General features: G+C 51.5%; 1 protein-coding gene across 1 annotated transcript in view; it reads right to left on the bottom strand.

Moving 5' to 3' along the window:
• Positions 1-16515, bottom strand: part of ABCA13 (ATP binding cassette subfamily A member 13) — a 368906-nt gene that overhangs the window by 222411 nt on the left and 129980 nt on the right. The window contains exons 30-31 of the mRNA XM_087861234.1: positions 13390-13566; positions 11504-11810 (exon numbers count right to left, since the gene is read on the bottom strand). Coding sequence (XP_087717360.1) covers positions 11504-11810; positions 13390-13566 — 484 coding nt within the window. The remainder of the gene's footprint in view (positions 1-11503; positions 11811-13389; positions 13567-16515) is intronic.

Below are 16515 nucleotides of genomic sequence, written 5' to 3'. Positions count from 1 at the left end.
AGCAAGAAAATATCAGAGTGGCCTCAGATTGCTCCCTAATCACATTCAAGGCCAAAGATAATGGAGTTATTTCTACAAGATACTTGAGGAAATACTGAGTCAAGGATTTCATATCCAGCCACGCTGCCTTTCAAATATAAATGTTGCAAAGAGTTTTAAGTATGTAAGAACTCAGGTTTTATTATCTCATACGATCATCTTAAGGAAATTACTAGAAGACATAGCCTACCTGAGGATGACCGGTAAATTACGGTGTAAGGATAATGATAAGCAATGAACATGTGTTCCAGTAAAAGTAAGACTAAAACAAAAGTGGAAATTCAGATGACAAGACAGACTGGAAATATTATGTTCCCTGAAATATAGAAATGATACAACAAACAAAAATGGGAAGGTTAGGGGAAATGAACCAGATAGAAAGAATAAGCTGGTGAATGTCAAAATCAGAGGCTATTTGTTCAACATTCACAAAGGTAGAATATAAGTATAGGCATCTTTCATGGTACAAGAGAAGACATTGAGATAATATCAACCAAAACTGCATGATGGAGAGAAAAATTTAATGATGGAAGAAGAGAAATTACTTCATTTTTATCTTGCATGGTAAAAAAAAAAAAAGGTTGATATTATTTATACAAAGTTGCAATTATAAGATAACCACTAGAACAATAAAGCATTATTAAATACGGTTTATTTTTTTAAGATTGTATTTTTTTGAGATAGAGAGAGAGAAAACATGAGTGGGGGAGGGGCAGAGGGAGAGGGAGAAGCAGACTCCCTGCTGAGCAGGAAGCCTGACTCAGGAGTCAATCCCAGGACCCCGAGATCATGACCTGAGCCAAAGGCAGATGCTTAACTGACTAGACCACCCAGGCGCCCCTAAATATGAGTTTAAAAGCAAAATCATAAGTATAGAAAATTACTTAACGAAGAACATATATTCATGAAACGTCATTTCATGCTATTACAGACCTAACCTCACCTAAATAAGAAGGTATATGAGACATACAAGAGACACACTTGAAACAAAACATTTCAGAAAAGTCTAAGGGCAAAGACACATCAAGCAAATGGGAATACAGAGATGTAGGGGGAGAGAGAGAGAGAGGGAGGGAGAAAGAAAAGACAAAAAGCAAGGATCATCAAGTTACTTTCATACAAGGTAGACTTATGTGTACAAATAGGACTCAGAAGGCAATTATTCACATCTGTGCACAGCATTCAGGCCAACAGCACAGGAAAAGGGAGAGGGACAACCAAGTAGGAAGGGGACCATGATTTATCCGCCTTAGTCTAGGACAAGTGGATTTTGCACTTTAAGGAAAGAGAATTCCTAAATAACAAAATGAATATAGATCTGATTCTGTACTCCCAAAACAGGAAATTAAAAATTCTTTCCAAGTGCCCATAAATCATTCACAAGAGTAGATTATGTATCAGCTGATGGAGAGAAATGCTATTAATTCAAAATGTGGATGTGATAAAGACGTTTTCTGAAGGCAATGTAAAAATTAGGATCCACCCACAGGGGTTGGCAGTTAATGTATGATGCACTTTTGAGTGTTTGTCAATCTCATTGAAAAAAAATGCTATTGTGGAGTAGTTTCCATTTATTTATTTTTTTTCTTATTATAAGTACCCTGAGTAACTTCAGAAATTCCTGAGAATTTCCACTTGGAAATTAAAAGAAACTTTACTCAAACAGCTCTTGGGAAAAGAAGACCATCGACACCCATATTGCAAGTTTGCAGAGAGAATCAATAATTGAAATCCAAATATAGTTTCATGAAAATGGAAAAATAGAACCAGAACATGCTGAAGGCATTTGTGCACATAATGAATTTTAAAATTCCAGCACCTGACTGGCTCCGTCAGTAGAGCATGTGACTCTTGATCCCGGTGTTGTGAGTTCGACCCCCATGCTGGGTGTAGCATGTACTTAAAAATTTTTTTAAATAAACAAATAAATAAAATTCCAGGAGGGGAAAGTATGTCAAAGGTGGGCTAACCACAGAAGGAGGGAGAAAGGAAGACATGACCGCATGGCCTGGCTTCTCCTGTCCAGCACCTTAGCCATGGGGGAGATTGGATGGAAAGCTCCCAGCCTCCACCAACCTGAATATTGGGTGACAGCCTGACGAGGCCCTTTGACACTCTCCCTCAGGAACTCCACAGAGGGGACGCTGCTATTGGCCTTCCCATGGTCCTCCTGTCCCTCAAGCTACAAGCGTCCTGTAGGCAAGGAGAACATTTTTTCTCACGGCCACGAATGACAGGCGACCACCATGCCTGACACGTGGGAAATGCTGGGCACACTCTTTTCCAAAGAAGAACCAGCACAAACACTTTGACTCTTGGGAAGATTTATGATGTCAAATATGTAAGAGACGCGTCACCACGACACCGCATGGAGAAACAGTCCCCCCGCCCCGCAAAAAATACAACCGATGTGTAAGAAGAGGGTATGAAGTAGGATTTTTTTCCCTCTATTGTCTCAACTCTTGCTAGATAATCATTTGCTTATAAAACTAACAATAATAAAAGAAACATATTAAAGTCAGGGAGGTCAGAATAGGAGGTCCATCCGTTCCCTTATGTCCAGACTGGAGTGTGTTCCAGAATCTTCCATGCCATCATCCCTACTCTAGAACCCAAACAAAAGCACTATCAGTAAAAGTCTGTAAACAGGGGGCACCCAGGTGGCTCAGTTGGTCAAGCGTCTGCCTTTGGCTCAGGTCATGATCCCAGGGTCCTTATGGAGTCCCTCATCGGGCTCCTGACTCAGCAGGAAGCCTGCTTCCGCCTCTCCCTCTGCCAGCAGCTCCCCCTGCTTGGGCTCTCTCTCTCCGACAAATGAATGAATAAAATCTTAAAAAAAAAAAAAAAAAGTCTGCCAACAGGAAATCAAAGGCTCTTATCTATGTAAACCTCTTTAAAAGGACACTCTGATCTTCATAAACATTAATTGTCACCAGTTCTTTTCCCGAAGGTGGCAAATGCTCGATTTACATTCTAATGACCCCTTGTTAAGAGCGTTTTCTCTGTGGCCAGACTCTATTAGCACCATCCAGTGAGTTCAAAGACGGTCAAGTGATGAGCGTGTTGCTTGGAAGTCACATGGGGGGGAAGGACCACAGAGAAATCGGCTTTGGTTTTTCCTTTTCCGCCATCAGCCCAGCCTCTGCCCACTGCTCCCCTGCCTTCCTCCAGCACCCCCAGACCACATCCCAGTGGGATGCCGGACCCAGAACCCTGTGAGGCGGCTGCTGGGTGGAAGGACAACCACTTGCTTATTACCCTCCTGTCCCCTCTCTGTTCCCTCTGGGAGAGCTAGGCCAGCAGCCTGAGGTCCCAAGCCTGCCTGCCCCCTGCTCCCCTGCTTTCCCCAGTGGCTTTGGCCCCTGTGACTGGTACTGGGAGGGGAGGGTGGTCAGGGAGGGGAGCCTCTGGGGTTCGTATTTATGCTGGGTCCTCCAACCCAGCCTGCGCCAGAGGGATGCACACAGGGTGTCTGTGAGTGACAGGGGATTTGATGTCCAGTCTTCACTTTCTTGTTCCAAGTTTGCTCACTCTCAGGAATGTCCGGAGGAAGGGAGGAGGCCCACATGCCCGCACACCTCTCTAAACACAGCACCATCGAAAACAGCGCTCCCAACCTTAACTCTGCACATGGAACGCAGACCATCCCAGCAGTGAGTGCTGCCCAGAAGGGCGTGCGCTGCTCACAGGCCAGTCTTGTCCCCTTTCCAGGTCTGGCTTTCACAAGAACGCCGGCGCTGAGCCCCACAAGCCAGTACGTGGGCAGGCGGGCAATCGCACCCCCAATCACCGGGACGATCCCGGCCAGCCTCAGTGACGGATCACTGGGCCCAGGTCTGTGACCAGCAAGAGGCGGACCTGGACTCCAAATGCAACCTTTCTTTTCTCTTTTTTAAGATTTTATTTATTCATTTGAGAGAGAGCAAGCGAGCGAGAGAGAGCAAGGACAAGCAGGGGGAGTGGCAGAGGGAGAAGCAGACTCCCACTGGACAGGGAGCCCGACTCAGGACTTAATTCCAGGAGCCTAAGATCATGACTTGAGGCGAAGGCAGACACTCAACCGACTGAGCCCCCCAGGTTCCCCCAAATGCAACTTTTCATGCCAACACCCTCGCAATTCCACGTCTGAGATTTTGAGGGGATCTCAAATGCTTGCGAGCCATCTCAGCATTGGAAGGTAGGACTGGCTGCCGGGACCCCACATACCGAAGAAACGGACTTTGAGAACTGTTAACTCAGACTCTGGGTACAAAAACCCTCTTCATCAAGTTCCCCTATTAAAAGTTCTGAGCCCCCAGTCCCAACTTAGAGGACAGGGGTTCCCCCATCACCAAGCAATTCTCAGGTGCTAACTGGTATCCTACGATGCAACTCAATCCTATCACTCACGACCTGAGGGTAGCATCAGGTCACACAGGGGCTCATCCCACAAGATCTCACGCGCGCGCGCGCACAGGCACACACACACACACACACACTCAATGCCCTTCCCAAATCCAGGTTGTCACCTCTGACTCTGATGACTTGCTGTTAAAAAGAAAGCCACAGACGCCAGGTGGAGTCACTTGCCTCGGGGACAGCAAACCAAGCCCTCATTGTAATTTCAATTTCTCCTGGAGTGGGATTTTAAACCATCAATCTAGAATGTTCTAATCTACCCGGATGAGGTCATCTGTCACAAAGGCCCTCTCTGCCCAGAGGGAGAGGAGGTGATCCATCTGTGAAGACCGCCAGACCTTCCCTCGGGAAGGTGACCTTGCCTGAAACAATCCTTTCTTTTCTTTGCTGATAGCGGCCTGCCCCACCTTCCTTCCTAGAAAAACCTTCCATTTTGTGCAACCTCAGAGCTCCCCTCTCCTGGTGGGAGGGGATGCTGCCCGAGCAAGAAAGAATCTCTTCATAGAGCCAACTAGATCTTCAAATGTACTCAGCTGAATTTTGTTTTTTAACGTGATAAATCATAGGTTCCCACGAACCCCTCCCTGGGTTTGATGAAGCCGCTGGAGCGGTTCACAGAACTCAGGGAGACGGTTAGCTCCCTAGATCACCGGTTTGTTATAAAAGGGTTAACTGTGGACCAGACATTAGAGCTACCCAGGGCAGGTCTGAGGAGGGGGTGCGGGGCTCCCATTCCCCCGGCCAGGGTCACCGTTCCCACACTTCCACCTGCTCACCAACCTGGGAGTTCTCCGGCCCCATCCCTTTGGGATCTTACGGAGGCTTCAGGACATGGGCGGGATGGACTAAGTCACTGGTCATTGGTGATTGATTCAACCTGCAGCCCCTCCCCCTCCCCAGAGGAAGAAACACACCCCGTTTCTACAAGAGGACTTGGGGAATCTGGCTGGCACCACCCCTCCTGGCACAGAAACCACCCCCTTGATAAAGAGACCATTAGCGTCGCTGTCCCCAGGCACTAAACAGACACCAGCCCTCAGGACACACTCCCGCTGAACCCAGAGCGCTGCGGAAAATGGAAGAAGATTAAGTCAGACGTTCACAGACCTTCACAGACCACAGAGTGAAGTGGCAGCTGAGTGACCACGGGGGTATGCCAGCCCCCACACAAAATGCTTGTGAGTACAAAGTGGCGATGACTAGTTCCCTGGGGGCGTGAAGGGCGTTCAGAAGGCAGAAGACCTTGCAAGGGAAGTAACCTGGCCTGTCTGATCCTCGAATTCCTTTTTTTCTTTTTAAGATTTTATTTCTTTATTTGACAGAGAGAGAGAGCACAAGCAGGCGGAGTGGGGGAGGGAGAAGCAGGCTCCCCACTGAACTAAGGAGCCTGGAGCCCAAAGCGGGGCTCGATCCCAAGACCCTGTCTTCAGCTGTGTTTCTCTTACCAGGTTCTCGAAGGCTGAACAAGATGTGTGTGAAAATGTGAGTTTTCAGAGAAGCATTATTGTGGCTGCTGGTGATGGGAAAGACTGGGAGAAACCGGAGAAACCGTGACCTGGGGTTTTAACAAAACACCTCTTGGGCCAGCAGGGAGATGAGTCCATGAGAGCTTTGAGGGGCACGAGAAAGGCTAAAAAACCGGGTTTCTTGAGCCTCATTGTTTTCACCAATCAATTCCCCACCTTCTGGGACGGGCTGGGGGTGGGGGTGTGGAGGGGCTTTCCGGGGCTCGGGGCTCCCAAGGTCATCAGGAAGGTGAATTTCTGCTGGAAACACCAGCTATTCACCAAATATAGGCGAGAGGGGTTTCATACGTTTACTTGAAGTTCATCAAGGAAAAGAAACAAGAAAAATGTGGAGCATGAGGGGCCTCTGGCTGGGCTGCTGGGGAGCGGGCTGATTTCTTTGGAAAGCAGGAACTGGACATTTCCGGCGCGCACCCCCGACAGCCTTCACTCTGGACTTCGCCCAGGACAAATCAAAGTCCAGACACGGCGACGCTGCTGTCACTCAGAGACCCAGCACGCAGGCTTCCTCTTCCTCCTCCTCCCGGGATCCTCTCCAGCCCCTGCAAACTGCAGGCGCCTAATAGTCCCGTCCCCCCACTCCCCCACCCCCGCCCCAGGAGATAATAGGCGTGCTTTCAAGGAAACATTCTTTTTGTGTATAAAACAATTCTAGAGTATTGTTGCGGTTTTCATTTTGCTGAAAACCTTTTTATGAAGTTGCCTTACTCTCTGGACAAGGAGTTAACATTTGACGTTCCTTGTGTTCACGAGGACCACCAGAGCTCCCATCATCAGTTGTCCTGTGCTAACCACCCGGGAGTCTGGGCGCTGAAAGGAACCTTAAATTGTACTGCGTCCTGCTCCCGCCCAAGTCTGCCGACCCAGAGGAACGTTTCCCAGTGTCAGCCCCTCAAAACATCAGTTCCAGGGGCTGCTGGCAGATTTTAAATAAAAGAGAAAGTTGGAGGGAGGAGGTGAGGGAGGAGGAGGGAGGGAAGGGAAGGAGGGACGGTTGGAGGAGAGGGGGGTAGTAGGGTACAGGAGGGAGGGAGGGAGGATGGCAGGGGGGAGGGATGAAAGGAGGAGGGGGAGGGGGAAGGAGGGAAGGATGGCGGAGGGAGGAAGGGGGAAGAGGAAAGGAGGGGAGGGGTAGGAAGGAGACATACATTATTAGCTCTTCCCTTTTACTCAACTATTCCCAGTAGCGTCCGATACTAAAAAACAAATAACATAAATTAATTTTAAAAAAAGAAAGAAAGAAAACCCTCTCTTCTGCTGCCCAAATTCCCTGCGGGCCACCACCTGCTTCTCCCCGCCCCCCACATACAGTGGGCTCCTGGGTGGTCTGCACTCAAGTCTCCAGGTGTGTTGTCCCCACCTCCAGCCTCCCCTGGGCCCCCTACACTGGCTACCATGCCCTCCATGGAGGTGGCTCCTGGGGAAGGCCCCAGTGACCCCCTGCCCCACCTGGGAGCCTCACCCACTGGCCCCAGACCATTCCTGGTTCCCATCCCAGCGCTGGGGCTCCTTCTCCGGTCCCCGTGTCCTGGAGCTCTTGAGGGCCGTGGCCAGAGGGGGCATGCCATGAGCCCTCTCTGCTCCTCTCTGGACACTGCCACCGGGGGCTCAAGCACCATCAGACCCTGTGTGTGCTGTGCCACAGGGTCTCTCCAGGCCCCTAACGAGAGCCGCCAGGTCTCCCAGAGGCACCCCAACCTTGGCTGCCCACAGGCCCAATGATCCTTACAGGACAGCCATGTGGACACCACGCCCCTCTGTCACATCCTCCTCAAATCTGTTGCCTCCCTTCTGAAAGCAGCCAGGATCGGTCCCCGCTACTTCTCTGGACCAGGCCACAGTCACCTGAGGGAACACGTCAGTCTGCTAATGATTTCTGTTTCCACAGCCTGTGCCAGCCTTCACGTCAGGAGTCAGATGGCATTGCTCCCGCTCAAAACCCTCCAGCAGCCGTACCTTCCTCGGAGCACCTGCAACCACGCTCTCTGTGGGTAGCCTTTGAGTTCATCTCCCACCCCCATGCCCTTGTGCCCTCTACGGCAATGACTCTTCACCTGCCCCCCCGTCACCCCAGGGCCCTTGCACTGGCTGCTCCTCTGACTTAGAACACATTTTCCTGTGTTTCCATAACTCTTCAAGTTGTTGGTCTGCTAGAAAGAGACAACAGGGGGCGCCTGGGTGGCTCAGAAGGTTAAGGGTCCGACTCTTGATTTCAGCTCAGGTCGTGATCTCAGGGTCGTGATCTCAGGGTCCTGGGATTGGGATCCAGGCTCAGCAAGAAGTCTGCTTGGGATTTTCTCTCTCCCTCTCCCTCTGCACCTTCTCTCTCCCTCTCTCTCAAATAAATAAATACATTTTTAAAAGAGAGAGAGAGAGAGGAAACAGGCTGAAAAGAAAGTCACGTGCTGAGCCCCATGTCAGCAAACCAAGAGGTCATACTTAGCCTAAGTTCCAGCCCCCCAGGAATGTACATAACCTTTAACCAGTGACCTGGAATTACCTGGTCAGGAGGAGAGCAAGCCCCAGAGACACCCCTACTGCTCCCCTTGGGAGGGCAGCCTTGCCTGAAACAATGCGCTCTCTGCTAATAATTTCCTTTAAACATTCTCCTTTTGCCTTTAAAAGCCTTTCCCTTTCTACAGCTCCAGGAGCTCCTTTGTATTTGCCGAACGGGAGGATGCCTAATGCCTGATTCATGAATCCCCGAATAAAGCCCATTTGATCTTTAAATTTACTCAGTTGAATTTTTCTTGTTTAACAGATTGAATGTCACCTTCGCGGCAAGGCTAACCTTAACCACAGTAATAATTCTTCTGGGGGCTCCTCGCCACCCTCACCCCACACCTGCTGGCTCCTACCTCCTCCCAGTATTCAGTTCAAGCTGCTTCCTTATAGCATTGTAGACTCTTCCTCCCTGAACTCGGGCACGAGAGCAGGGATTTCTCCTGTCCCTTCACTGGCTCACCCCCGTCTGGAGACTGACAAATAGTACATAAATATAGTTGAACAAATGAGCCAATTCATGACTATATCACTCATTCCGCAAGTAGTACGGAGCCACAAAAAGTTTCGCACAAGTGGGCTCTGAGGTCGACACTGGCTTCAGAACCATCCCGCGGGCTGCTGAGCGCCAGGATCTTACAGGATCTCCTCGGCCCCGCAGCCTTCTGCAGGTACACCCAGCCCTTAAGATACGGACACCTTTTGAAACTAGACATAAAAGAAGGATCTGAGGCAGTGAGAGCCTTGAAGGCTTGACTCTTTCAGAAAAGGAAAATGCTTCTTCATCTCCTTCGAAGGAGTAAAACAAAGACTTCTGAGAAATTGCACCGTGGTGTCCCAGGGAGGGGACGAGTGAAAGTGATTCCATGACCCAGGATCATTCCCACCTTGAGCGGCCTGACCTGAGTGTCCTGCTATGATAGGTCTCTCCCTATATATACTATATATTCTATATTCCAATATATACACAATGGAATATTACTCAGCCGTAAAAAAGGATGAGCTCATGCCATTTGCAACAACACGGATGGAACTCGAGGGTCCTACGCTGAGTGAAATAAGACAGAGAACAACAAATACCACGCAATTTTGCTTCTATGCAGAATCTAAAAAAAAAACAAACACGAACAAACACTAACAAAAAAAAAACAAACAGATTTGTAACTACAGAGAACAGACGGGCGGTTAGCAGAGGGGCGGGGGAGGGGCGAACTAGGTGATGGGGATCGAGACAGACACCCCTCCAGTTCTAAACTAAGTAAGTCAGGGAGATGAAACCTGCAGCATAGTCCGTAACACTGTAACAGGAGACGGTGACAGACGGTGGCGACACGGAATGTGGGGAGCACTGAGTGACGTACACATGTATGCCCACTACACTTCAGCAACAGAAAGAGAAAAAGCAAGCCCATGACCCCAGAATCTTGCAGGGCGCTCTGCTCACTCCAGCCCCAGGCCCCAAGGGGTCTCAGTCGAGGGGTGAAGAGGCACACCTTTGCGTCCCTCCCCTCCCTCAAAGCCCATTAGCCGGGCTCCACGGTCCGCACGACAGGAAAGCAGACCATGCCACGAAGCTGTTTGCAGGAACGTAGGCTGTGCTGTTCTGCCCAACACGCCCCCGCCCTGAGCCACCCTGCATGGCGGTGGGCGAAGCAGCATAAAAAGTCGGTTCCTCCGAGTACTGGAAACAGGTCATTCACCCCCACAACGCCCTGGCACGTGAGCTGCTGTGAAGTTTTGTGCATGACGCTTGGCCAGAAAAAGCCCTTTTCTTGAATTCTGCTCTTGGTGCTCTTGCCGCCAAGGAAAATAATTTAGGAGCAAAGGAGCAATGGCTGAAAACGTTCAAAGCCGAAACTGTCATCGCTTTGAGGAAAGAGATGCCTTCGTTTTACAAAGAAGGAGGTGAAGGGGCTTACTGAAGATCCGCATGGTGGGGCGGTGCCTGCGTTAAAGTGCTCTGTCTTCCTGACCCTCTGTTCCATCCACACGCGCTGATACTCCAAGACAGGCACAGTTGGGCGGGGGCACCCATGCTCAGGCCACAGCGGGAATGCTGATCCTGTGGCGTCACCTTGGGCTTCGTGAAAATGCACTAGTGAGCTGCCGTGTGGAAGGCATGTGCCCGGACAAGAGGGAGGTAAGACGTCAAGACAGCCGTCCTGCCAGCATGACCCTGTCCCCTGGCTTCTGTGTGGCAGGTGTCCCACTGAAGGACGAGCGTCTGCTGCCACTCTCATAACTAACAGACCCCAGGTAGTCTCTCTGATGACCTCCCCTTCGGCCCTTGCCTCCTGTGCTCCCTGGCCCTGCATCCGGGGACCTCCAGTCCGGGCAAGGGACAAGATGCTCGAGGAATAGCCTCCCTCAGGGCTGAGCCCACCCGCCTCAGCCACATGGCTGTCAGGCCGCTGACCACCCGACCACACGCAGGGGTCCACCTCCCATCAGGCACACCCTCCACTCCACCGTGTAAGCCTGGCCCGGCTCCCCCTGCCTCCTTCAGCTGCTCCAGCCCGTAACTGACCGTCCCTTCTCTCCCGAAAGGACATCACCAGGCAGGTCAGCAATGAACATGTTCGCAGACTGCCCCAGGCATCCCCAAGCTACTGTCCCCAGCCTCTGTGAATCCCCCTCCTCCCAATGCTTAAGCTGACCTTTTCAGGATTCGCACTAAAGAGGAAGTGACCTCCTTCTGTTTCCCTGGCTCAGATGGGTGACATCTGGAGTCGGACACGCAAAACCCCTGTGAATACTGTTCGAACTCGTTCTGAAGGGTCTTTAAAGCTAGGATGTCTGGTGTCAAATTTAAAGTCCCGCATGATCCCGTTATCTCAACAATCACTCCTGTGTCTGGATGGCCCGGGTGTACGAAGCCAACCTTAAGCAATTAGACAGGGGAATGGACTTTCCTGAAACGCCCTTTGGAAAGACTACAGAGAAGCTCCAAGACTTTCTCTACGCGGGGATCCAAACACAAAGCGCATCTCGCTGTAAGGTGGGTGCGCTGGGCAGGTGGCTGCGTGACGCCTACTCACAGGTCCCTGGTGTGGCACGGGTACGGGATGGCCTGCGTCTGCGCGGCCGGCTCCACGGCCTCCTGCCCGGTCTGCACCGAGATGATGGCTCTTTCGATCATGTCTTGCAAAGGGACAAAGATGTAGTTGTACTTGAACCCGTCGGCTGGGAGGCTCTGAGGATGAAACTTCCAGGAAGGGTTTTTCACCAGATCCGTCCTCATGCTATATAAGATGCTGGTCCGGATGGTGTAGGTGACATGGGGTGGCAGCTGCAGAGACCGGGCCCCCAAGTTCCTGCCGGCCAGTGAAGTGTTGAATATGATACCTGCCGGCAGAAAAGGGAAGACGGGGTCATCACACCCTGAGGGTAGCTCACCCAGAGCCAGAGCACAGGCCCAGAGAAGCTGGACGGGCCCTGAGCCTCAGCCCAACCCCAGCTCGGGGACGCGGCCGCGCCCCAGGGAGGCAGCGCTGACTCTCAGCGTTGGGCAGGCAGGCGCTGGCATATAAACCCATACCGCGTGTCATCAATTTTTTGCAATAAAATAATCTACCAAAAAATCTGTAAAAAAACGATTTCTTCTGCATTTTTCTAGGACTTGAAAAATGATACCCAGCTGCTCAAATAATCAGGCTTTCCTTTTCTGGGATTATAGATGCATCCGTGAGAATGAGGCGTGGGAGGTGCAGGCTTGAGGTCATGGGAGGAGGAGGTCAGAGGATGGAAGGAACAGCACAGGCAAGGAGGTCCACGGTATGGTGACAGAGGGTCGCTCGTCGCCCACAGTGAGCACGGCGGGACATAGAGTTGTCGCATCATGCTGATGTACTGTGTGTCAGCTAGATTTCAATTTCCAGCAAGGAACTGGTGTCTTTGGGGTTATCGATCATTCATTTTTTAATTTAAATTCAATTAGCCAACATAAGTACGTAATTAGTTTTTGATATAATGCTCAATGATTCATTAGTTGCATATAACGATCATTCAAAATGTGAACATAGGGACTCCGTTCTGGCACATGAATTCTCTGAATTTCGTACACAATGCCTGTTGGGGGTGGAACGGGACCCTCCCGAGGTTCACAGGTGCATGTCCTAACCTCCAGCAGATCAGAATGTGAGCTCGTGTCCTCACAGAGGTAGTCAAGTGAGAAGGAGGTCTTTAGGGCGGGCTCTCATTCGCTAGGACTGGTGTCCTCAGACAGGGGAAATGTGGACCCACACATGCACAGAACCAACACAGTAAGAAACCCAGGAGAAGGCGGCCATCGACATGCTGAGGGGAGGCTGGAGTGCCTTCCCCTCACGGCCTCAGAAGGAGCCCACCCTGCTGACACCTGGATCTCGGACTTCTGGCCAGAACCATGAAAACAGATTTCTGTCATTGAAGCTACTCGGTCTGTGGTCCCGTGTCATGGCAGCCCTCAGCAAACTCATACAAACCCAAATAAAAAAATTAAGTGATGTTCATTTGAGACACGAGAACGCATCACACGCATCCTGAACAAATGAGCCTGCTTGAATGAAGTCGAACTGGCCATTGTGCCCCCCCCAGCCCACACCCCCAGGACGTCAAGGTGCCATGAGAAAAGTCAAAGTGACAAGGGAATCACAGCATAGCTTTAATCAGGAAAGCTATAATTTATCATGTGAGATTGAACCGTAAAACGACACCGTAAACTACTAAAAACAGGTGCCGTGAATGGTGTGGGGCTGGGATCTGAGACACAGACCATCACAACGCACGTCCTCACGGTGAGGCTTTCTGCTTGGTTTCGTTTTATCCGGAAGGGAGGTCTTTTCGTTCTGAGCCACTGGCACACACGTTCGGGGAGAAATATGCAAAATGGCAAGGCCACCGGAGCCGGCGCCTGCCGGAGCACATGTTGTCACAGAATACTTACTGGCCAAGAAGCTGTTCTGCCGCATGAGCTCACGGGCTTTCGCCTCCAGGCTGGCGACAGACTCCAGCGCCTGGAAGCGGTCCAGCACCACGCAGGACGAGAGGTTCACCAAGACCCGGCCCAGGAAGAGGATGCGTCCAGCGCCCCCGTGGGCGAACATCTTGTCCAGCTTCCCTCCTGAGGACAGTAAGTGGGACAAGACGTTACAACTTTCAGCCCAGGGATGAAAAAAATCCCCTCATGAGTCGCCCTTTGTTCATATGCAAAACGTGCTACCTACTGGCTGAGTATCAACTCTGCCTTTTGGGTTTTGTTTTGGGTTTTGTTTTGCTTTTGTTTTTGTTTTATTTTAAGTAGGCTCCAAGCCCAAGGTGGGGCTCGAAATCATGACCCCGAGATCAAGGGTCTCAGGCTCCACCAACTGAGCCAGCCGGGCGCCCCAACTCCGCTCCGAATGTAGTCCCGTGATGCTGATCCATACACGGGAATGAAAAGCCATGGAGGCACAGAGGGTGAGCCTGCGGCCCGGGGATGCCAGGCAGTGGGTGACACACAGAGGGAGCCACCGGAGGCAAGCCTGCGAGCAGCACTCAAGGTCTCGCACCAGAAACCAGCAAAAACAATGTTAGTGTTCCAACCCAGTGCGAAGGAATTCCAGAAAACAGGCCTTCACCGACACAGCGGGCATTTTGTGAGAGCTGCTCACTTTGTCACATTAACTTCGCAGAGACAGTGATCTGGGATCAAGGAGCGTTGCCACCGAGGAAATCTGATCCTGGTGCACTCACTCTGCCCAGGTTTGTGCATTTGAAATGGAAATAGAGCCGGCGAGTAAAGCGGGCACCTTTGTCAGGACAGAACACGGAGGAGGACTCAGTACGCGAGCTCTGGCTTCAAGGAAGAGCTGGGCCACAGGACAGAGAGATGTGGGAAAACCAAACGACACAGAGTGGGGTGGCATGGGAAGAACACAAGAGCCCAGCCCAGGGAGGGAAGCGATTACAGACATGCTCAGGATGATAAGGAGACGCCATCAGACCCGCCAGGGTTGCTGATGTCACGGCATTACCATGGGCTGGGGCAATGCGCTTACAGTCCACTGGGGCGAGCCACCCCGTCCCCCCTCGGCCTCGCTCCTTGGGAGACCACCAGAGACTAGATTGCTCGGGACTTCATAAGGAAGAAGTGGTAAATACATGTGGAGACATAGCAACATGTTTTTACACACCCACAACACACACAAAAACACACAGCAAATCATAAAACCGTGTAGATATAGGACAGTATAAGGGCAGCTCTTACACAGCTTAGTGGCCCTTCCCTCAGCCACAGGGACAATCCCTGAGCAGATGGACACCAGCTTCTGGCCACATAGTCCTCTCCAAAAGCCCTCAAAGGATGAGCTACAATGAGCCCTTGCCCAACCCCAAATCTATCAGACTGAACAGGACCAGCCACTGGGGAAACATCAAGAAACGGAAGCATGATGAGAATCTTCTGCGAAAGGGCATCGGGTGCATACGATTTTCAGGCTTTACAATGGAAGTATATCGTATGCTTTTCGTCACGTGTTGAGTGGCCCACATTCTAGTTACATGTTATTTTGCTCTTAAAGGAGTGAAGTCTATTCACTACGCAGCAAACCCCACTGGTTATTCGGTGAACTGCGTGATGCCGCAGCCCCTGGGGCGTCTCCGTGGGCACTCAGCCACCTGCCGCACCAAGGGTGAGCACACTCCCTGTGGGACGAGGACTGCTGGCCCCAGCGGTCCCAAGCCCACACTCTGGCAGGCACACACCGAGATCCAGAGTGAGCCTCCAATGTCCCACACAGAAGGGCACTATGCATGGAGTTCCCAGTGTACTAGACTTACTCCTTCCCTCCATGATCCCAGACAGACTCTTGCCTGCGGGCCCTGTCACTTGCTGCCCATTGTGTCATTCCTGCCTGTCCTCTGTGCAGGGGCGCTGCTCCCCACTTGCCCTCCCCCACCTCTCGATGTCCCCCACGCTCCAGCCCCCCAGGTGATGGCTGGCCTTCCCCTGTGCCCACTCCTGGGGTGCCCCAGCACAGGGCAGTATCGGCCGCCCCTGGGGCTGCCTCTGGGTTGTCACTTCCCTCCCTTGCTGGTCTGCCTGCTGCTGTCTCTCCCGCTGGCTTCCTGGTTTCCAGATCCAGTCTGGGCTATACCTGCTTGGCATTGACCCGTCTCTGAAAGGCAGCATGGGGCCAATGAGGAACTACGTCAAGGTCTGTCCCTGTCATCTTGAGGCACATAGAAAAATCCATTCAAGTGTCCAGGCCTCCACTCTTGCCGTGGTGAGGAGAGAACCGTTTCATCCACCCTATCCAGATGGCTGAAACAGTAAGGCTCCGAACAACAGGGAGAAGCTGGCCTGGGCAGGATCCAACTGGCCAAGCAGCTTCTCGACCTCCATCACTCACTGCTTCTCAAAGCAGGGGCTGATACTCTGCCATTTCTCAACCTCAGGCCAAGACACTGTGCCTGCTTTCAAGGGGCCGGCCCCTCTCCACTGGACGAGAGGCCCCGGGCAGTTTGTTTAAGGAGAGCCTCTCAGTTCAGACCACATCTGCTGTAGAGACGGAGACACGGCAGGCCTACTGTTGGGGTGCAGTGTATGGGGCCTCGTGGTCAGGGGCCAGACGGGGGTACCCGCCCCCCACTCCCTGGGGACCAGCTGCGTCTGTTTAGCCCTGAGACCCTACATTTCTCCCTTATGGAACAGGGATGATGATAATCTGCTCCATGGGATTTTTCTAAAGATTACATGAAATAATGCCGGTAAGCCTCCTGGCACTCACGGTGTCCACAGCATGCTGAGGTTAGGGTGTCCTGATACCGTGGTGATTAATATATTAGAGAACATCGGTCTCCAGTAGAGGCACAGACGGAATGTGCTGCCCTGATCCTATCAGATATCGGCTTATCAGATACCAGCTCAGACATCCAGATCGCCAACCCCCACCTCCACCCCTACTGAGACAAAGAGCTCAGCACCCCATTTATCAGCTACAGAGACACAGATGCCAGGCTCTGCACAGCTGGCTGGCTCGGTTGATGCAGGGGCAGAGCTGAGGGCAGAAATTCTGCATTTTTCCTCGTC

Source organism: Ursus americanus, chromosome 3 (genome assembly GCF_024610735.1).
Source record: "Ursus americanus isolate L20-20 chromosome 3, mUrsAme1.1.p, whole genome shotgun sequence".
Classification (NCBI taxonomy): Eukaryota; Metazoa; Chordata; class Mammalia; order Carnivora; family Ursidae; genus Ursus; species Ursus americanus.
Note: the sequence above shows the minus strand (reverse complement) of the source record. Positions and strands in the feature narration are given on the sequence as shown.